General features: G+C 44.7%; 1 protein-coding gene across 1 annotated transcript; it reads right to left on the bottom strand.

Moving 5' to 3' along the window:
• Positions 1 to 1,036: 1,036 nt before the first annotated feature.
• Positions 1,037 to 2,128, bottom strand: LOC127340019 (F-box protein At3g07870-like). The gene has a single exon (XM_051365803.1). It carries the CDS (start codon positions 2,126 to 2,128, stop codon positions 1,037 to 1,039), a length of 1,092 nt encoding a protein of 363 aa, XP_051221763.1.
• Positions 2,129 to 23,299: the final 21,171 nt, after the last annotated feature.

The following is a 23,299-nucleotide window of genomic DNA, read 5'->3' as shown; positions in this document are numbered from 1 at the left end:
AATGGACTCACCTAAGAGAAATTTGATTGTCTCGAGCTGCTTTCGCAACACGGTCTTCTTAGCTTCGCGGATGTACATGACACTGAGTCGCGTCGTCTTGATGGTGTTCAGGATGTCCTTCGTGTCGAGCATGGACACCATATCTGGTGGCATGGCGTGGAGACAAGCCTCCATATCTTCATTTCGGCCTAGTGCTCGGTTCGTAGTGACGTTGATGGATGTCCACAACTAGCGCGCCTCGAGCATGACATGCATGGCCCAATCGGTGTAGTTGGTCTAGGTGATCATAGGCCACTGAGACAATCCCCTAGAGTGTCGCATCACCTGATGGACTACCACCTTCTTCTCGATCTCCCCTTTCTTCGTTGTCGGTGAGCGTCGTCCTTCTTTAGGGTGGTCTCGGACATCATCACACGAACGAACGAGCACGCTGGCTTTGATACCAATTACCAAATGCCAACCGTGCCCCTAGGCTTAGCACTCACACACGCACACAATATTGAGGATCAGAAAGGGAGAGCACACATAATTTTTTTGTGCTGCCTAATGTCGCACATCTTTTCTGTTCTTTCTCATTGCCTTTTATTCAGAGTATTGAGCTAAACTTACACGCTCGTTCCTACTGATCTGATTCGTGCCATCCCATAGTTTGATCGTTCGTTTTGTTCAAAAAAAAAAAAAGATCGTTCGTTGAGTAGACCTGGCAAACCAGCCGTGTCGAGCCTGATCCATCTGCCATGATTGGATCGAAAATTTGTATTTTTGGATATTTATTTATTTGATAACCCCTGAAACCGGCAGCCTCTAACTACATAAACTAAAACTGAACGAAAAACTGGCTCCGAACAAACAGATAAAAAATGGGTCATGGCTGTTCATAGGAAATTTGTTGGACAAGGCTTATAATCTGATAAAGTATATATATTAGGGTCAAAAGTTTCAACCAAGCTAAACATTTACGTAGAGACAAATTATTTGTGTCGATCTGCCATATCTAAGACCGCGCAATCACAAATAGATCAATGGACCATTGTTTTCACCAGCACTTGTAGACCCTCAATTTCTCCATGGTCTGAACGTAGTCAAACCTTTGGAAGGTATCGTACGCCGTCGTAATTTCGGCTACCATCGTACCCTGGCCACTCCCTCCGATGTCCACCGTGCCACGCCGTGCCTTTTTGGTGTCGTTGCTCGCGGTGTACTGGTACAATGCGCAGCCTCCCCCCGTGGATAGCCACTGCCACGCCAAGACGCGATTGCTTCCAAGAGCAAAGTGCGGCCGCGTGAGATGCTGGCTGTCGTGCCATTTTGGTTGATTCCGCGGTCGCCAGAACTGCAGGCTATACCAGCGGCTCCACCTGAGCTGCTCCATGACCCACACCTCGGTACCCAAGACGATGGCGAGCCTCCCAAGCACCTGGGTCAAGCGCCAGGAGTCATCTGCTGTGGACGACGGTAGTGGAACGACAGACGGAGCCCGCTCGCCGTCGAGTTCAAACGACATGATGACCTTCTTCCCTTTTTTGCCCTCCACGGCCCAGTACATCGTGCTGTCGATGGTTAGAAAACCGTCCTTGAAGTTGTGAGTTGGGAAGGGTACGGCGACGTCCCGCCAGGACGCTTCTCCGAGCACGAACACCATGACTTGGCCACCAAAGATTCCCGGGGCGTGCACGACCATGTAGCGACCCGTCGCCTGGTCGTGCGTGAAGCTGTAGGTCTGGTGCCAGATCGGGGTGCCGCTGTGGTACCCCGGCGGCAGGCTCGGCACGGCCAGATACTCGTGGTTCACCGGGTTGTGTAGAAGGATGTTGCCGATACGGTCGCACAAGCAGATGATGCCGTTGCATGATCCTACCATCTTCGTAGGGTCCCAGAAGCGGCCGGGCCACTGAGTCATCTCCCAGCTGCATCGCTCCGTGGATAGGTCGTCGAAGACGTACGCGCGCTCCACGGTGACGACGAGCGTCATGGCGCGGCTTTTCAGGCTCGTCGCCGTGCGCGTGTCGATGACCTGGCGCCAGTGCCGGCAAACCAGGCGGAGGCGGCGGCGGGCGTTGCCCTGGACGCGCCGGAAGATGCGCGCCAGGACGTCCGAGCCAGAGGGGAAGCCTGTGCCGCCGTCCATGGCCGTTTTCCCGATCCTCTGTTCCGTTCGATCTGCCTGTTTAGACACGGCCGGTTTAGTGGCGTGGTTTAAAGAGCGTCAATACTTGATCGACTAGGTTACGTATTACTTGATTGACCGCCACGAAACCGGCTCGTGGGTCTGCATACGTAATACTTGATCGACTAGGTTACATACTTGTCAAGCGCCCGGCCGGCAAGTCGCTCCGTTCATGCATGTATTCCTGCATGAATACACCCTGACAAATCTGTGTGAGGTATGCAGGATTTTCTATACATACATAGCCACAACCACAAGGACTGTATAGAAAAAAAAAATCGACGCATATCTCGACATGGTATTTGTAGATACTGATACAATCACCTCAAAATTTTAGACATGGAGTGTCATAGTATGTTTAAATTAGGCCCCTCATTTTTTTTTTGGTTGGAATAGGTGGGGAAAATAATTATAAAATTGTTTCATAATATGTTTGGAGGGCCAAAATAATATAAAAAATCTCCCCTGAACTATTTCCAAAGTCTAAATTAGGTCGCTAAGTCTCAATTCAAATAATTTTTTTGAATTGAGAGGAGGAGAGGCTAGGGTTTGGGGAGAAGGGAGGGGCACTTGGGCGCCGGCCCTTGGATGCCCTAGGTGGTGCGGACAAGCCATAGGCAGCCCCCTCCCTCTCCTCCTCATTATATAGGTGGAACCCCAAGGTTTTTCCAAAGTCTTCGAATAAGACCCCAACAGAAAAACTGCTTTATGGACGAAACCTAGAGGAACAGGGACTCTCCCCTTCCCCCTTTTCTTGGCCGGCCAAGGAGGTGGAGTCCACCATGGACTCCACCCTTCCACTTGGTTGGCTGGTTAGGGTTTGTAGAGTCCCTCCGGGACTCCTCCTTCCATAGTGATTTATTCCAGATAATTCTAGAAACCACCTTCTATAAATTCACCGGATCATTTCCAAACTTGGAAAGTGACTTCCTATATATGAATCTTATTCTCCGGACCATTCCGGAACTCCTCGTGATGTCCTGGATCCCATCCGAGACTTCGAACAAAACTTCGAACTCCATTCCATATTCCATATCTACTTAAACGACATCAAACCTTAAGTGTGTCACCCTACGGTTCGCGAACTATGCAGACATGGTTGAGACTTCTCTCCGACCAATAACCAATAGCGGGATCTGGAGATCCATAATGGCTCCCATATATTCAACGATGACTTAGTGATCGATTGAACCATTCACATACGATACCGATTCCCTTTGTCACGCGATATTTTACTTGTCCGAGGTTTGATCATCGGTATCTCTATACCTTGTTCAACCTCGTCTCATGACAAGTACTCTTTACTCGTACCATGGTATGTGGTCTCTTATGAACCATTCATATGCTTGCAAGCTAATTAGACGACATTCCACCGAGAGGGCCCAGAGTATATCTATCCGTCATCGGGATGGACAAATCCCACTGTTGATCCATATGCCTCAACTCATACTTTCCGAATACCTAATCCCACCTTTATAACCACCCATTTACGCAGTGGCGTTTGATGTAATAAAAGTACCCTTCCGGCATAAGTGATTTATATGATCTCATGGTCGAAAGGACTAGGTAACTATGTATCGAAAGCTTATGGCAAATGAACTTAATGACGTGATCTTATGCTACGCTTAATTGGGTGTGTCCATTACATTATTCATATAATGACATAACCTTGGTATTAATAACATCCAATGTTCATGATCACGAAACCATGATCATCTATTAATCAACAAGCTAGTTATACAAGAGGCTTACTAGGGACTCCTTGTTGTTCACATAACACACATGTATCAATGTTTCGGTTAATACAATTATAGCATGGTATGTAAACATTGTCATAAACTCAAAGATATATTATAATAACCATTTTATTATTGCCTCTTGGGCATATCTCCAACATGGAGGACCAAAATGGTACAAACCCAAGAGCACAATGTCGCAGAAAAGACCCACTAAAAGGGCATGACAATCCAAAATGAGTCCATCACTTAAACAACTTATCAAACTTCCCTTCCTAAGAGACTTCTCCACCTTCTTGATCATGTCCTCTCAGATTTTACCTGCTAAGACGCGGGCAATTTCCTTGTCATATCTTGGGCTAGCCGCCTCCAAACTAGCGAGCAAACCACAAAGCTCCTTTGCAAAAAGAGCATCTGCGCTGGGAACCAACACTGCTCCATAGTCCAAAGATGCGAGGGACTGACAAGGCTCCACGGCGGAGGGTGTGTCGTGGCCACCTCCAAGGTTGCCGCAAGGCCTCCTCCAACTACTCTCAAGCGGGACTCCTCCAACCCGCGACCTGAGTCGTGCAACGGAGTATTTGAGTCTGTCTCTAGTTGCTCAAGCTTTGATTCTCGCATGGCGCCTTTCGTCTTTTCGAGAAGCAGATCTTGAAGATGAGGGTCTCGCACGACTGGAGCTAGCCGCATCTCTTCGTCGTCGTCAAGGTTATTGTCCGCGTCTTCAATTTTTTTTCATCATGACTGATCTGCATCGTCCTGTGCGACAAACTCTTCATCGTCATCAATATCATGATGTCCTCCTTCTTGTCGGCAATTACCACCTGCTGTCGTCACCCCATTGACCTCCGCGTCATCATCACTCATTCATTGAGTGTGTCCATGCATGAAACCATTAGTGAGCAGGTGTCCCTGCACTTTGCCTGAATAGGGGTCAAACCATTTACCTAGTTTGCATTTTCGACATGGACACAATATCTATCTGAGGTTATTTTCATACATGTCGGCGATCACGTGTTTGAGATATCTCATAACGAAGCTTTCCCTCATCTTGATGATCATTATCGCATGCACGGCAAGATATATAATTGATTAGAACCATGCATCCGTCGGTAGTTTTCACGGAAAATTTCGGCATGACCTTCCTACACAGTAGGACCTAGGAGCGCCAGAAATGTGCCGAAATGGAACTTAACGAATCAACATTTCGGAGCAATGTTGATAACTCATTTTCAATGCCGACACAAGCACAAACACAACATATATATGCGACACATGCGCTTTGCTTCAAATTTCTAATATACGGCGATTTCATTCCTCAATTTGTTCATTAATCACCTATTTGGTTGATATATTAGTAGACGAGATTGAGACGTCACGCTGCGGCCATGACATATGGATTCCGACTTTCTAGATCTAGATCTAGATTGAGCGGTCATTGCGGAATAGATAGATCTAGATCTACATAGGAATGTGGGAGATGCATTTGGGAAGGCAAGATTTGCTCAAAAAATATTAATTTCTTTGGTCAAATTGGCTAAATTTGGGGTAAAAATGGGCAAAAACTGGCTGGGTTGGGAGAAGGGTCGGGTTGTATGGGAGGAGTTGTGTGGGAGTAGTGGGGTAAGTGGCCGGTTAGTGGCAGAAATAATTGTCCATGTTACTGCCGGCGCACCAGGGTGTGGGTGCGCCGGCAGTATTTAGCCCACCCGACTGTATTTGGTGCGGGCCAGGCCCAGGAATTACTGCCGGCGCACCAGGCCAAGGGCGCGCCGGCAAGAGCGAATTACCGTCGACGCGCCCCTGGCATGGTGCGCCGACAGTAATTCCTGGGCCTGGCCCGGATCGGGCGAGCCACGGCCAGGATTTATCGCCGGCGCATGTTTCTGGTTGGTGCGTTGGTAGTAGGACTTCATCGTTGGCGCGGTGACACATGGGTGCGCCGGCACCATTTGCCACCGGTGCATGTTTTTGCTGGTGCGTCGGCACTACTAATTCCATCTATAGGCCTTTTCCTAGTAGTGAAGGTCCCAAAAGAGCACAACGCCGATGGAAGCACCATAGGAGAATCCCCACTCAACTCATGTAGCTCTCCTGTGATTTGCAACCCCGGAGCCAAGAACTCATCTATGTCCTTGCACTTAGAGTCAGCCGACACAATAGGATGCAGTGACTCGCAAGGCACCGACTGTTGTGGCGACTGGCAGGGGCTGCCACGAGGAGAGAAACGGTTGTAGAGATGTTCTTCCTCAACCACAGATGACTCCGAAAGTGGAAGCGAAGCCTGCACGGTGGCGAGCTCCTGTCCACCAGAAGAACATGCCTCTGCCGGCTCCAAGGAAACACCAACGCGTGCCAACAACAATTTGAGACTTGCCACCTCCTCACGTAGAGGGCGAGATGCCTCCTCGACGCGCATAGCAACCAACTGAGTGAGCTCCATGCGCAACAAGGCAAACTGACACTGAAAATGGGAGTCCAAACTGGCATTGACATTGACCTTCTCGCAACACCTTGGAGGCAACGATGTTGTAGGCGATTCCGAATGACACACGACCTCAACCCAACTCCGGGACGCCGATGATAGCGTGTATACACACGTCCGTTGGGAACCCCAAGAGGAAGGTGTGATGCGTACAGCAGCAAGTTTTCCCTCAGTAAGAAACCAAGGTTTATCGAACCAGTAGGAGCCAAGAAGCACGTTGAAGGTTGATGGCGTCGAGATGTAGTGCGGCGCAACACCAGGGATTCCGGCGCCAACGTGGAACCTGCACAACACAACCAAAGTACTTTGCCCCAACGAAACAGTGAGGTTGTCAATCTCACCGGCTTGCTGTTACAAAGGATTAGATGTATAGTGTGGATGATGATTGTTTGCAGATAACAGTAAAACAAGTATTGCAGTAGATTGTATTCGATGTAAAAGAATGGACCGGGGTCCACAGTTCACTAGAGGTGTCTCTCCCATAAGATAAATAGCATGTTGGGTGAACAAATTACAGTTGGGCAATTGACAAATAGAGAGGACATGACAATGCACATACATGATATGATGAATATTGTGAGATTCAATTGGGCATTACGACAAAGTACATAGACCGCTATCCAGCATGCATCTATGCCTAAAAAGTCCCCTTTCAGGTTATCATCCGAACCCCTTCCGGTATTAAGTTGCAAGCAACAGACAATTGCATTAAGTATGGTGCGTAATGTAATCAATAACTATATCCTCGAACATAGCATCAATGTTTTATCCCTAGTGGCAACAGCACATCCACAACCTTAGAACTTTCTCATCCTTTGTCCCAGATTTAATGGAGGCATGAACCCACTATCGAGCATAAATACTCCCTCTTGGAGTTACTAGCAAAAACTTGGCCAGAGCCTCTACTAACAACGGAGAGCATGCAAGATCATAAACAACACATAGGTAATAGATTGATAATCAACATAACATAGTATTCTCTATCCATCGGATCCCAACAAACACAACATATAGCATTACAGATAGATGATCTTGATCATGATAGGCAGCTCACAAGATCCGACAATGAAGCACATGAGGAGAAGACAACCATCTAGCTACTGCTATGGACCCATAGTCCAGGGGTGAACTACTCACTCATCAATCCGGAGGCGACCATGGCGGTGTAGAGTCCTCCGGGAGATGAATCCCCTCTCCGGCAGGGTGCCGGAGGCGATCTCCTGAATCCCCCGAGATGGGATTGGCGGCGGCGGCGTCTCAGTAAGGTTTTCCGTATCGTGGCTCTCGGTACTAGGGGTTTCGCGACAGAGGCTTTAAGTAGGCGGAAGGGCAACGCGGGGGGCCACACGAGGGCCCCACACGCCAGGGCCGCGCGGCCAAGACCTAGGCCACGCCGCCCTGTTGTGGCGGCGCCTCGTGGCCCCACTTCCTTTCCCCCTCGGTCTTCTAGAAGCTTCGTGCAAAAATAGGACCCTGGGCTTTGATTTCGTCCAATTCCGAGAATATTTCCTTACTAGGATTTCTGAAACCAAAAACAGCAGAAACAAAGAATCGGCTCTTCGGCATCTCGTTAATAGGTTAGTGCCGGAAAATGCATAATAATGACATATAATGTGTATAAAACATGTGAGTATCATCATAAAAGTAGCATGGAACATAAGAAATTATAGATACGTTTGAGACGTATCAAGCATCCCCAAGCTTAGTTCCTACTCGTCCCGAGTAGGTAAACGATAACAAAGATAATTTCTTAGTGACAATGCTACCAACATAATCTTGATCAATACTATTGTAAGCACATGTAATGAATGCAGCGATTTGAAACAATGGTAAATGACATGAGTAAACAACTGAATCATAAAGCAAAGACTTTTCATGAATAGTACTTAAAGACAAGCATCAATAAGTCTTGCATAAGAGTTAACTCATAAAGCAATAATTCAAAGTAAAGGTATTGAAGCAACACAAAGGAAGATAAAGTTTCAGCGGTTGCTTTCAACTTGTAACATGTATATCTCATGGATATTGTCAATGTAAAGTAATATAACAAGTGCAATATGCAAGTATGTAGGAATCAATGCACAGTTCACGCAAGTGTTTGCTTCTTGAGGTGGAGAGAAATAGGTGAACTGACTCAACAATAAAAGTAAAAGAATGGCCCTTCGCAGAGGGAAGCATTGACTGCTATATTTGTGCTAGAGCTTTGGTTTTGAAAACAAGAAACAATTTTGTCAACGGTAGTAATAAAGCATATGAGTTATGTAAATTATATCTTACAAGTTGCAAGCCTCATGCATAGTATACTAATAGTGCCCGCACCTTGTCCTAATTAGCTTGGATTACCGGGATTATCATTGCAATACACATGTTTTAACCAAGTGTCACAAAGGGGTACCTCTATGCCGCCTGTATAAAGGTCTAAGGAGAAAGCTCGCATTGGATTTCTTGCTTTTGGTTATTCTCAACTTAGACATCCATACCGGGACAACATAGACAACAGATAATGGACTCCTCTTTTATGCATAAGCATGTAGCAACAATTAATGTTCTCATATGAGATTGAGGATATATGTCCAAAACTGAAACTTCCACCATGGATCATGGCTTTAGTTAGCGGCCCAATGTTCTTCTCTAACAATATGCATGCTCTAACCATTAAATGAGTGGTAAATCGCCCTTACTTCAGACAAGACGGAAATGCATAGCAACTCACATGATATTCAACAAAGAAATAGTTGATGGCGTCCCCAGGAACATGGTTATCGCACAACAAGCAACTTAATAAGAGATAAAGTGCATAAGTACATATTCAATACCACAATAGTTTTTAAGCTATTTGTCCCATGAGCTATATATTGTAAAGGTAAAGAATGGAAATTTTAAAGGTAGCACTCAAGCAATTTACTTTGGAATGGCGGAGAAATACCATGTGGTAGGTAGGTATGGTGGACACAAATGGCATAGTGGTTGGCTCAAGGATTTTGGATGCATGAGAAGTATTCCCTCTCGATACAAGGTTTAGGCTAGCAAGGTTGTTTGAAACAAACACAAGGATGAAGCGGTGCAGCAAAACTCACATAAAAGACATATTGTAAACATTATAAGACTCTATACCGTCTTCCTTGTTGTTCAAACTCGATACTAGAAATTATCTAGACCTTAGAGAAACCAAACATGCAAATCAGATTTTAGCATGCTCTATGTATTTCTTCATTAATAAGTGCAAAGTATATGATGCAAGAGCTTAAACATGAGCACAAAAATTGCCAAGTATCACATTATTCAAGATATTATACCAATTACCACATATATCATTTTCCAATTCCAACCATATAACAATTTAACGAAGAAGAAACTTTCGCCATGAATACTATGAGTAAAGCCTAAGGACATATTTGTCCATATGCAACAGCGGAGCGTGTCTCTCTCCCACACAATGAATGCTAGGATCCAACTTTATTCAAACAAAACAAAAACAAAAACAAACCGACGCTCCAAGCAAAGTACATAAGATGTGATGGAATAAAAATATAGTTTCAGTAGAGGAACCTGATAATGTTGTCGATGAAGAAGGGGATGCCTTGGGCATCCCCAAGCTTAGACGCTTGAGTCTTCTTGATATATGCAGGGGTGAACCACCGGGGCATCCCCAAGCTTAGAGCTTTCACTCTCCTTGATCATAGTGTATATCATCCTCCTCTCTTGATCCTTGAAAACTTCCTCCACACCAAACTCAAAACAAACTCATTAGAGGGTTAGTGCATAATCAAAATTCACATATTCAGAGGTGACACAATCATTATTTATACTTCTGGACATTGCACAAAGCTACTGAAAGTCAATGGAACAAAGAAATCCATCTAACATAACAAAACAGGCAATGCAAAATAAAAGGCAGAATCTGTCAAAACAGAACAGTTCGTAAAGACGAATTTTTAACAGGCACCAGACTTGCTCAGATGAGAAAACTTAAAACTAATGAAAGTTGCGTACATATCTGAGGATCACTCACGTAAATTGGCATAATTTTCTGAGTTTCCCACGGAGAATTTTACCCAGATTCGTGACAGCAAAGAAAACTGTTTCTGCGTAGTAATCCAAATCTAGTATCTTACTTCTATTAGAGACTTTACTTGGCACAACAATGCAATAAAACTAAGATAAGGAGAGGTTGCTACAGTAGTAAACAACTTCCAAGACTCAAATATAAAACAAAAGTACTGTAGTAAAAACATGGGTTGTCTCCCATAAGCGCTTTTCTTTAACGCCTTTCAGCTAGGCGCAGAAAGTGTGTATCAAGTATTATCGAAAGATGAAGCATCAACATCATAATTTGTTCTAATAATAGAATCAAAAGGTAACTTCATTCTCTTTCTAGGGAAGTGTTCCATACCTTTCTTGAGAGGAAATTGATATTTAATATTACCTTCCTTCATATCAATGGTAGCACCAACAGTTCGAAGAAAAGGTCTTCCCAATATAATGGGACAAGATGCATTGCATTCAGTATCCAAGACAACAAAATCAACGGGGAAAAGGTTATTGTTAACGGTAATGCGAATATTATCAACTATCCCCAAAGGTTTCTTTGTAGAGTTATCAGCAAGATTAACATCCAAATAACAATTTTTCAATGGTGGCAAGTCAAGCATATTATAGATTTTCTTAGGCATAACGGAAATACTTGCACCAAGATCACATAAAGCATTACAACCAAAGTCATTGACCTTCATTTTAATGATGGGCTCCCAACCATCTTCTAACTTCCTAGGAATAGAAGTTTCGCGATTTAGTTTCTCTTCTCTAGCTTTTATGAGAGCATTTGTAATATGTTTCGTGAAAGCCAAATTTATAGCACTAGCATTAGGACTCTTAGCAAGTTTTTGTAAGAACTTTATAACTTCAGAGATATGACAATCATCAAAATCCAAACCATTATGATCTAAAGCAATGGGATCATTGTCCCCAATGTTGGAAAAAATTTCAGCAGTTTTATCACAGGCAGTTTCAGCAGTTTTAGCAGTTTCAGGCAGTTTTTCGCGCTTTGCATTAGAAGTGGAAACATTGCCTACACTAATACTTTTACCATTATTAGTAGGAGGTGCAGCAACATGTGTAGCATTAGCATTGCTAGTGGTAGTAATAGTCCAAACTTTAGCTATATTATTCTCTTTAGCTAGTTTTTCATTTTCTTCTCTTTCCCACCTAGCATGCAGTTCAGCCATTAATCTTATATTCTCATTAATTCTAACTTGGATGGCATTTGCTGTAGTAACAATTTTATTTTCATTATCCCTATTAGGCATAACTTTCGATTTCAAAAGATCAACATCAGCAGCAAGACTATCGACTTTAGAAGCAAGTATATCAATTTTCCCAAGCTTTTCTTCAACAGATTTGTTAAAAGCAGTTTGTGTACTAATAAATTCTTTAAGCATAGCTTCAAGTCCAGGGGGTGTGTTCCTATTATTGTTGTAAGAATTCCCATAAGAATTACCATAACCATTACCATTATTATAAGGATATGGCCTAGAATTATTATAATTGTTATTTTTAATGAAATTCACATCAACATGTTCTTTTTGAGCAACCAATGAAGCTAACGGAACATTATTAGGATCAATATTTGTCCTATCATTCACAAGCATAGACATAATAGCATCAATCTTATCACTCAAGGAAGAGGTTTCTTTGACAGAATTTACCTTCTTACCTTGTGGAGCTCTTTCCGTGTGCCATTCAGAGTAATTTATCATCATATTATCAAGGAGCTTTGTTGGTTCACCAAGAGTGATGGACATAAAGGTACCTCCAGCAGCTGAATCCAATAGGTTCCGTGAAGAAAAATTCAGTCCTGCATAAAAGGTTTGGATGATCATCCAAGTAGTCAGTCCATGGGTTGGGCAATTTTTAACCAAAGATTTCATTCTTTCCCATGCTTGTGCAACATGCTCAGTATCCAATTGTTTAAAATTCATTATGCTACTCCTCAAAGATATAATTTTAGCAGGGGGATAATATCTACCAATAAAAGCATCCTTGCATTTAGTCCATGAATCAATACTATTCTTAGGCAGAGATAGCAACCAATCTTTAGCTCTTCCTCTTAGTGAGAAAGGGAACAATTTTAATTTTATTATGTCACCATCTACATCTTTATACTTTTGCATTTCACAAAGTTCAACAAAATTATTGAGATGGGCAGCAGCATCATCAGAACTAACACCAGAAAATTGCTCTCGCATAACAAGATTCAGTAAAGCAGGTTTAATTTCAAAGAATTCCGCTGTAGTAGCGGGTGGAGCAATAGGCGTGCATAAGAAATCATTATTATTTGTGGTTGTGAAGTCACACAACTTAGTATTCGCAGCAGTATTCATTTTAGCAACAGTAAATAAAGCAAACTAGATAAAGTAAATGCAAGTAACTAATTTTTTTGTGTTTTTGATATAGCAAACAAGATAGCAAGTAAAGTAAAACTAGCAACTAATTTTTTTGTGTTTTGTTTTAGTGCAGCAAACAAAGTGGTAAATAAAATAAAGCAAGACAAAAACAAAGTAAAGAGATTGCGATGTGGAGACTCCCCTTGCAGCGTGTCTTGATCTCCCCGGCAACGGCGCCAGAAAAAGAGCTTGATAGCGTGTATACACACGTCCGTTGGGAACCCCAAGAGGAAGGTGTGATGCGTACAGCAGCAAGTTTTCCCTCAGTAAGAAACCAAGGTTTATCGAACCAGTAGGAGCCAAGAAGCACGTTGAAGGTTGATGGCGTCGAGATGTAGTGCGGCGCAACACCAGGGATTCCGGCGCCAACGTGGAACCTGCACAACACAACCAAAGTACTTTGCCCCAACGAAACAGTGAGGTTGTCAATCTCACCGGCTTGCTGTTACAAAGGATTAGATGTATAGTGTGGATGATGATTGTTTGCAGAGAACAGTAAAACAAGTATTGCAGTAGATTGTATTCGATGTAAAAGAATGGACCGGGGTCCACAGTTCACTAGAGGTGTCTCTCCCATAAGATAAATAGCATGTTGGGTGAACAAATTACAGTTGGGCAATTGACAAATAGAGAGGGCATGACAATGCACATACATGATATGATGAATATTGTGAGATTCAATTGGGCATTACGACAAAGTACATAGACCGCTATCCAGCATGCATCTATGCCTAAAAAGTGTACTTTCAGGTTATCATCCGAACCCCTTCCGGTATTAAGTTGCAAGCAACAGACAATTGCATTAAGTATGGTGCGTAATGTAATCAATAACTATATCCTCGAACATAGCATCAATGTTTTATCCCTAGTGGCAACAGCACATCCACAACCTTAGAACTTTCACACTGTCCCAGATTTAATGGAGGCATGAACCCACTATCGAGCATAAATACTCCCTCTTGGAGTTACTAGCAAAAACTTGGCCAGAGCCTCTACTAACAACGGAGAGCATGCAAGATCATAAACAACACATAGGTAATAGATTGATAATCAACATAACATAGTATTCTCTATCCATCGGATCCCAACAAACACAACATATAGCATTACAGATAGATGATCTTGATCATGATAGGCAGCTCACAAGATCCGACAATGAAGCACATGAGGAGAAGACAACCATCTAGCTACTGCTATGGACCCATAGTCCAGGGGTGAACTACTCACTCATCAATCCGGAGGCGACCATGGCGGTGTAGAGTTCTCCGGGAGATGAATCCCCTCTCCGGCAGGGTGCCGGAGGCGATCTCCTGAATCCCCCGAGATGGGATTGGCGGCGGCGGCGTCTCAGTAAGGTTTTCCGTATCGTGGCTCTCGGTACTGGGGGTTTCGCGACGGAGGCTTTAAGTAGGCGGAAGGGCAACGCGGGGGGCCACACGAGGGCCCCACACGCCAGGGCCGCGCGGCCAAGACCTAGGCCGCGCCGCCCTGTTGTGGCGGCGCCTCGTGGCCCCACTTCCTTTCCCCCTCGGTCTTCTGGAAGCTTCGTGCAAAAATAGGACCCTGTGCTTTGATTTCGTCCAATTCCGAGAATATTTCCTTACTAGGATTTCTGAAACCAAAAACAGCAGAAAACAGCAACTGGCTCTTCGGCATCTCGTTAATAGGTTAGTGCCGGAAAATGCATAATAATGACATATAATGTGTATAAAACATGTGAGTATCATCATAAAAGTAGCATGGAACATAAGAAATTATAGATACGTTTGAGACGTATCAGCCGAGAGTCTACAAGGCAGAGCAGGCGGAGAGAGGCTCTGCCCGTATGGCGCACATGCATCTGGAGAACGAGCACGGTGTCCGGAGAGCGAGAACGAGCGCTGGGAAAGCACGCACGGAAGAAACGCTCCCGATGACCAGGACGACGACACCGAATGCAAATGAAGGGTGCACTGCATGTGTTGACCTGGTGGTCACGCTCGAGGCACCGAAAGCATCTCCCACGAGCCCAACGCTTGAATGCAAGACTACGCTCGAGGCATTCATTCCAAAGCAAAGATGATGACGGCTCGCGGCCGGGGCAGCCACTCCGACCCACATGTACCCAGTCAGCCTTATCTCCAAGAGCATCAACACCAGCAGAGATGCCGCCGTAGGACTTCGCTCGCGCCTCAACAACATTACACACGTCAGCGTTGCCGCGGGCCGAGCCAAGAACATTCTCCTCTTCAGCAACGGCAACTGCAACGTGGGTCTTGAAGGTCCCAGTGGCTAGCACCTCAATGGAATCCTTGCCATCATCAACAAGCGTTGCACCAGCAGGAAGAGCCACCTTGGAGACAGCCCCCCCCCCCCCCCCGAGGCAGCAGGTGGCAGCTACAAGGACCCGAGCCCCTCCACTACAACAACATGTTATATGTGCTAGATCGACTAGTGTAGATCATTGCCGGGAAGGAGAGGGACTGTGAGCATTTACCTTGTCACTTGGAGGAGGACGAACCCGTCGACGTTGACATGGTGACGGCGGCGGATCGGTGAGGGAGTGGTGGCGGCGGAGCTTCCCGTCGGCACTGCACTAACCCTAATCGGTGGGTCGTCTGGTGGGGTGAGTGGTAGCTCAGGGCAACCTCGTACCGAGTGCCACTGGCCCCCACCACTCTATATAGTGCAGGCGACAGGGGCCCACCAACCAGCGAACGGTTGGGCGCCCCCGATCAGGGCGCGGACGAGGTCAAGGGGTCGTGCCAGAGCCGTTGGGCTCTGGTGCGGTGGAGATCAATCCTAACATTCTCCCCCTTGATCTCAACTTTTCTTTTAACTTTATACTTTCACTTTATTCGTTTCATTTTGGATCAGTCCATAGGGCATGTTTCATCGTCACAGCTCTATTGCTGATAGAATCAGACAGCCACAATACACTTCTCTGTTTTGAAACAAATTCTTTTACTTTTGGGCCTCTTATGATCCAGGATATGTAAGACTTTCCCTTAAACCCATGCCGGCTATGTGCTCCTTGAACACGCTAGATGGTAAGCCTTTCGTTAGCGGATCCGCAAGCATATTTTTTGTCCTTATATGCTCAAGACTTATTGTTTGATCCTGGACCTTGTGTTTCACAACATAATACTTAACCTCAATCGGTTTCGTAGCATTACTCGACTTGTTGTTGTGAGCATAAAATACTGCAGGCTCATTGTCGCAGTACATCTTTAGTGGTTTGTCAATACAATCTACCACTTTCAAGTCGGGTATAAATTTCTTTAACCATAATGCCTGCCCCGTGGCTTCATAACATGCTATAAATTTTGCATACATCGTGGATGATGAAACTATGGTCTGTTTGGAGCTTCTCCACGAAATAGCTCCCCCCTGCGAGGGTGAATACATATCCAGATGTGGATTTTCTATCATCTTTATCCCCCGCAAAATCTGCATCTGAATACCCTCTTATTTCTAGGGAATCAGATCTTCTGTATGTTAGCATGTAGTTCTTTGTGCCTTTTACATAACGCAATGCCTTCTTTACCATTTTCCAGTGTTCAAAACCTGGATTTTCTTGATATCTACCGAGTACTCCGATGATAAATGCTAATTCAGGGTGAGTGCACACTTGTGCATACTGTAGGCTTCCAATAGCCGAAGCATATGGAACCGCTTTCATTTGATCGAGCTCGTATTGATTTTGGGTACTTTGATGGTTCCCAAAACTGTCGCCCTTGACTATAGGGGCAGGTGTGGCACTGCACTTATGCATATTATACTTACTTAGTATCTTTTCTAAATAAGCCTTTTGTGATAGTCCTAATAGTCCATTATTCCTATCTCGGTGAATTTCTATGCCCAAAACATATGACACTTCACCAAGATCTTTCATATAAAAAATTCAAGGACAAGAACTTCTTTGTTTCTTGCAGTAGACTAACATCACTGCTGGCAAGCAGAATATCATCCACATACAAGATTAGGAAAATATATTTCCCACTTTTAAACTTTGCATAAACGCAATTGTCCTCAATATTTTCTTTAAATCCAAAACTCTTAATTGTTTCATTAAACTTTAGATAGCACTGTCTGGAGGCTTGCTTTAATCCATAAATGGATTTCTTTAGGCGGCATCCCATTTCTTCCTTACCTTCCATGATAAAACCCTTAGATTCTTTCATGTAGACATTTTATTTTAAAACCCCGTTTAGAAATGCCGTCTTTACATCCATTTGATGCAACTCTAGATCAAAATGTGCAACTAGTGCCATTATGATTATGAAGGAATCCTTACATGAGACCGGAGAAAATGTCTCATTGTAATATCCCTTCTCTTTGTGTAAATCCTTTTGCCTCTAGAGGTGGCTGTTGTTGCTCCCTTTCATGCTCAACAAATGGTTCATTCGGCTCCTGACGGACAGGTTCCGAATTTTACTCATCGTTGTCATGGGTGGAGTTACAACAGGCGCTTGCACCACAATCGCAGGGATCGTCGGTATAGGTGCACATGGTAGCGCAAAAAAAAATGGCTCCTGAGTCATCAGATTAGGTGCATGCACCCTCTTCTCCTCAAGATCAATTTTCCGAGCTACCATGCTCCCCCTCATCATTTCGTCCTCTAAGAAGACAACATGTATCATTTCCACAAACTTTGTGTATTTCTCTGGGTAGTAGAAACGATAACCTTTTGACTTTTCAGGATAGCCAATAAAATGGCAGCTGAGTGTTTTGGTATCTAACTTTGCGATGTTTGGATTAAATACGTTGGCCTCAGCAGGGCTCCCCCACACTTTCAGGTGGTTTAGAGAAGGCACTCTCCCTGTCCATAGCTCATACGGCATTTTGGGCACCGATTTGCTTGGTACTCTGTTTAGAATGTGAATAGCGGTTTTTAACGCCTCAATCCACAATCCCAATGGTAGGGTGGAATAGCTCATCATACTGCGCACCATATCCATAAGGGTACGGTTGCGCCTTTCAGCTACCCCATTCTGCTGAGGTTCGCCCGGCATCGAGTACTGGGCGACTATTCCAGTCTCCTGTAGGAACCTTGCGAAAGGTCCAGGGACTTGGCCATATGGAGTATGTCGACCGTAGTACTCCCCTCCACGATCAGACCTAACTATCTTTATTCTTTTATCATGCTGATTTTCAACTTCAGCTTTGAATATTTTGAATTTATCCAACACTTATGTTCTTTCTTTTATTGGATAAATATAACCATATCGGGAGTAATCATCCATGAATGCTACGAACGAATCATAGCCATCCACACTTTTCACAGGAAACCATCCACATACATCGGTGTGAATTATTTCTAGTGTTGTTGTGCTTCGATTTGCACCCTTTTTAATTTGCTTTACAAATTTTCCTTTAATGCAATCGATGCACTGTTCTATGTCTGAGAATTCTAATGGAGGAAGAATATCATTTTTAACGATGATTCTTTCTATTCTCCCCCTCGAAATATGGCCTGAGTGACAATGCCATAATTTCGATGATTCATCAGTTCTTTTTCTTTTCTTTTGTTCTTTTTCCGACACGGATACCTTCTCATTCACATTACACACAAACATCACCTTTTTCACGCAAGGACAACAAATAAAGCTCATCATGGAGTAAAGCAAACTCCACATAAGCATTATTACAACCATATGGCACACTCTCCATGTCCTTCATGTCCATGTGTACTTTTCTGTCACCAGTTGCTTCAGCAGCTGGGTCGCACATATCTTTGAAGAACCAGTGAACTGGCTCTTTATTCTTTCAAGATACTCCCTTATGGAAGCACACTCTGCAATTGAGCTCACAATAGCGTTCTCAATTGTATTCTTTATAAATGGCACTTAGCCACCTTTTATACTGCCATGCAGCATCATCATCCTTGTCATTTCTGACTGGATCTTTTGGTCTGACCGGCTATGGGAACCCAGTCCACCTTAGTACAAATCGACCTTCTTTTCTCCATTCAGTGTAGTTGTCACCTTTGAGGGTTGGAACATCCTTGATGCAGCTCATCAAGTAGTACCCTCCTTTAAACCATAATGAAATGAGATCATAACAACAATTGCATGCAATAATCCAACGTTGGTCAAAATTAGAACATATAATTGTTTGTGCAATTAAATCTATATCACCGTTGGGCAGAAAATAGAGATAAATGCACACCTTATTGCAACAAATCATGATCATGTCATTAATAACGTTGGTTAAAATTAACATAACCATAATTGTCACAATAATCACTTTGATTATCACTTTTGCACATGTTATTACAACAAAACATGATCATGTCATCAATAACGTTGGTCATAAAATGACATATCATAATTGTTTCAACAATCACTTTTAAGCAACTTTTTAAATTTTAATCATCACTTTTGCATTTTTTCCAAATTGAAAATGCATCTTAACTATTTGCAGCGGAAACTTTGAAGTCAAACTTTAAACTTTTCAGAAGCATATCTTTCACCTTTTAATTTATGAATAAATATTTCATTGGTCCTATTTATTCAGAAAAAACTAGATAAAATTGGGCCTAAAACTGCCCAAAACTGCCAAAAAAGCCTCTGGAAATAATAAACAGAAAAACTGTGCAGGGCCCAAACTCACTCCCGCGGTCCACAGCCCACGTGAGCGGAGTTTCTCTGCGCGCCGCTCGGGCGCGTTACTTTACGGCTTGCTGGCCCACGCGGCCCGTACGCACTGTGCTGCGCATGGCAACGCGCCGCACACGCTGCGGCCCGATCACGCGGCCCAGCCGCGGCGCCCACGCGGCAGAGCTTTCTGGCCGTCGGATTGAATCCGACGGTCCACCGTCGATTTCGGCCGGTATAAGAGGATGGCCAACCGGCCGAAACCCTAACCCTAGCTCATTTTTTCCCCTTGCCCCCTCTCTGTCTTGTGTCCGGCGGCTGGAGAAGAGCGGCCGGTGCCTCCCGCCGACGACGGCGAGCGCACCCCGGCTGTCCTCCCCACCTCCATCTCTGTAGTTCTCGCACGACGGCGGCGGCGTGGAGGCTCCACTTCCCGCTCGCGCCCGCGGCCCGGCATGCTCGCCCGTGACCCCTCCCGCGAGGCTCCCCCGCGCTTCTGTGTAGCGGCGAGGAGGCAGCGGCGCTGCCCAGCAGCTGCTCGCGCGAGCACGCAGCAGTGTGCCGGCGTCGCTCTGCCCTTCCTCTCCTTTACCTTTCTGTCCTTTTCTTTCTTTCTCTGCTCATTCTCCACCCAAAAACGATGGCCTCCAGGGGAGAAGAAGCAGCAGCCGGCACCACTCTGGCCCGTTTGCCGTCGCGTGCGTGCACCCGAGGGTGGACGCACCGGCGTCAAACGGCTCAGTGGTGGTGCCCTACACTTTGCCGGCGCCATTTAGAGTAGCAGCAGCCGGTGACTGTCGAGGTGGCGGCGTGGTGGCCCCACTGCCCCTGTACTTTCTCGCCTGCGAGCCCAAGGCCCGGGCCTTTAAGAAACTTTCTTTTCCCTTTTCAATCTAGGGTTTCTATGCGGTGGGGATCTAGGGTTAGGATAGGTATTCATCTATTCTACCCGGAAACACACAAGATTGTAATGTCCCAGGTTTAGAGACGATCGAGGGGTAGATTTTAGAAAGGGATGTGCATTGCATTGTAAATTCCGGGGAAATTTCGCGTTTTTAAAACAAAACTGCATCGAAGGGGGACAAGTTTCTCTCTCGACACCTTACAGGGTTAGGGTTTCGAGAGTGCGACAAACTTGCATCTCACTCAACTAGTTTAGGGTTTGGAGAAGAGAGGGGAGAGTTTGCATGATTGAATTATTTATAAAGTGACATGGTTTAATTCAAACCAATGTTGAATTTGAATTTCAAATTCAAACATTAAATACTTAACCTAAATAATTCAATTGTGAGGAAATTCATTAAGTATATAATCAATAATAAACAATATGAATAATTATAATAAAGTAAAGCTCATTAGGGAAAACTTTGAGTTTTATTGATTAACACACAAGATACATTGTCTTTACAATATTCATAATGGAAATAAATGAATATTACAACACATTACAAGAATTGGTGAAATTGAAAAATAAAAGAAAATAAAAAGAAAAGTACAAGGATGTATCCTAGTCTAAATACTACAAGATCATCTTCACTTGATCTTGGATTTGATGACCTCCATGTCCATTTTGATCAATTGTTGATCCCTGCACAAAATCACACACAAAGAAGAAGAACAAATTATGCCAAGTGGCAGATTAGAAAAGAAGTGAATATGGTGGATAATATCACAGCTCTGCCGAGCTGATCCTCTCCAAGCCAAGTTCAAAGGATCTGGTACACACATACACACAAGCAGCACACACACAGCATGTGTGCATGCTCAACACCAAGCCACTGAGTGTGCATGTAGCACAACACACACACACATCATCAGTGAGTCACCAAGTGTGCAGACCCAAGCTGTCGACCAGGGAGAGCAAGGGAGCACCACATATAAGCTTTTCAGAAGCAAACCCTAAGCCATATCCATCGACAGGCTTCACTGGTAAGAACACAAGAACACAAGAACACAAGAACACAAGAACAGCCACTGCTGTTCAATCTGCTAACTCACCACAGCACTGAATCAAGCCCCACAAGATCACCAGGAGGAGCAGGGCAAGTAAATCAACCACAAGAACAACACAGAAGCAATCCTCTACACCAACACTCATTTTCTTGGAGCTGGAGTGAGGTATACACAAAAGAACCTGAGCAAACACATGCTTTGCTCATCAACAAGCATACACATGCATCACAGAATCAAATAAGGGTAGGAAACCCTGGATGTATCATCACTTGGTTGCAAAACCATTTGGTGCCAGTAAATAAAGCAAAGGCTAGAAGGAAAACAACCAAGGGAACACTGGTTGTGTCAAAACAGTGACACAACCAGAGAAATCCATCATGGATTTGATCCTAATTAGCCATTCCAAGTCACCAAGCACCTAATAGTCTAGCTACACCATCAAAATGGTAGAAATACAAGTTTCTACCAGTATTGTCAACATCAAAAGGCTTCTGGCAGTCAAACATGATCAGCCAGAAAGCATTTGTCCATACACAGCAAGCCATAGAAAGGGGGAGCTACCTTTGACAGCATCACAGTGCTGCCAGGGCTACCTCAACCCACAAGCCAACACTTAGAACCACCACATCATCACCAAAAAGGTTCAGTAGTGGGCTAGGGTACCCAACCAGTGGTTGGCATCCAGCTAGCCCTAACAAATTCATTGAAATGATCATCACTGAATCACAGTTCACATCATTTATCCATCTAATCAAGCAAGGATAAACAGATAAATGAAACAGACAAGCAATTGATGCACCAGGGTCTTGCAAATGATCAAATAGATCATGGCAGGCATCAATTGATGCTTAAGCAAGCAACAACACACATCAGGCCAAGCCTGTGTGATGCATACACAGCACAGAGTGAGCCCAGAGAGTCACAGAAAGGAACACAGCAGTTAACTATCAAGCATATGATGATCAGATGATCATCAGAGCTTGCTAGCTCTTGCTACAGATTGCCATAGCCTAGTACCACAACAGGAATTAACCAGCTACTGAAGAAATCCAACCAAGTCATAACTGAATAATTAGATAACTGAATTAAGGACTTTATAATTGTATCCAGAAGCACATCAAAGGCTTGATGAACCAAAGGATCATAATACACAAGAAAAGCACATATCAATTCATCACTGAATCACACTGATAAGCCAACAGTAATGCTCACTTGAGCATAATCATGAATTTGAACACAATAAATTAGCCAGAGGCACTGGCACTTGCAAATATGCAAGGATTAATCACAACAATCAAGCCAGGGGCAAGAACCCAGGGCCAAACATGATTATCCAAATACGGAACAACAGCTGGAGCAACATGGCAAGCCATGAGCATCACAGCTGGCTCATGAGCAAGTATGGAGGCGGCACAGAAGAAGAACGAGCATGAATATGAGCATAGGCTTAGCAGCACAAGCATTAGCTAGAGCAGAGAGCCGTATGCACAGCACAGCAGCATAAGCATCAAGGCAGCAGCAGAGCAACATACGCACACACAGCGAGCTAAGCGCAGCAGAGCAGCAGCAACAGCATGGCAGACCTCCACAAGGAGGAAAGCCATGGCCAGAGCACATAGAAGAGAAGGAAGAACAAGAACAGAGGGTAATAGAGAGGCGGCGCATGTACCTAGAGCGAGCAGACGGCAGGCGTGGCCGTGGCGGCCACGGCGGCGCGCGCCGAAGGCACGGCGGCACCTGGCCAGGCCATGCCAGGCCCGACTAGCGCCGCAGCGCTCCGCATCACGGCGGCGAAGGCCCGACGGCGCCATCACGCCTGAGGCGCCGGTGAGCTCCGCACCACCGTGCGGACAAACGAGAGGGGAATCAGCGAAGGGGCGGCTAAGAACCAGATCGATGCCGTGGATCTGGTGCACCGTCACGTGGCGGTGCAGATG

This window comes from Lolium perenne, chromosome 3, assembly GCF_019359855.2.
Source record: "Lolium perenne isolate Kyuss_39 chromosome 3, Kyuss_2.0, whole genome shotgun sequence".
Lineage (NCBI taxonomy): Eukaryota > Viridiplantae > Streptophyta > Magnoliopsida > Poales > Poaceae > Lolium > Lolium perenne.
This window is presented reverse-complemented; position numbering and strand designations above follow the sequence as displayed.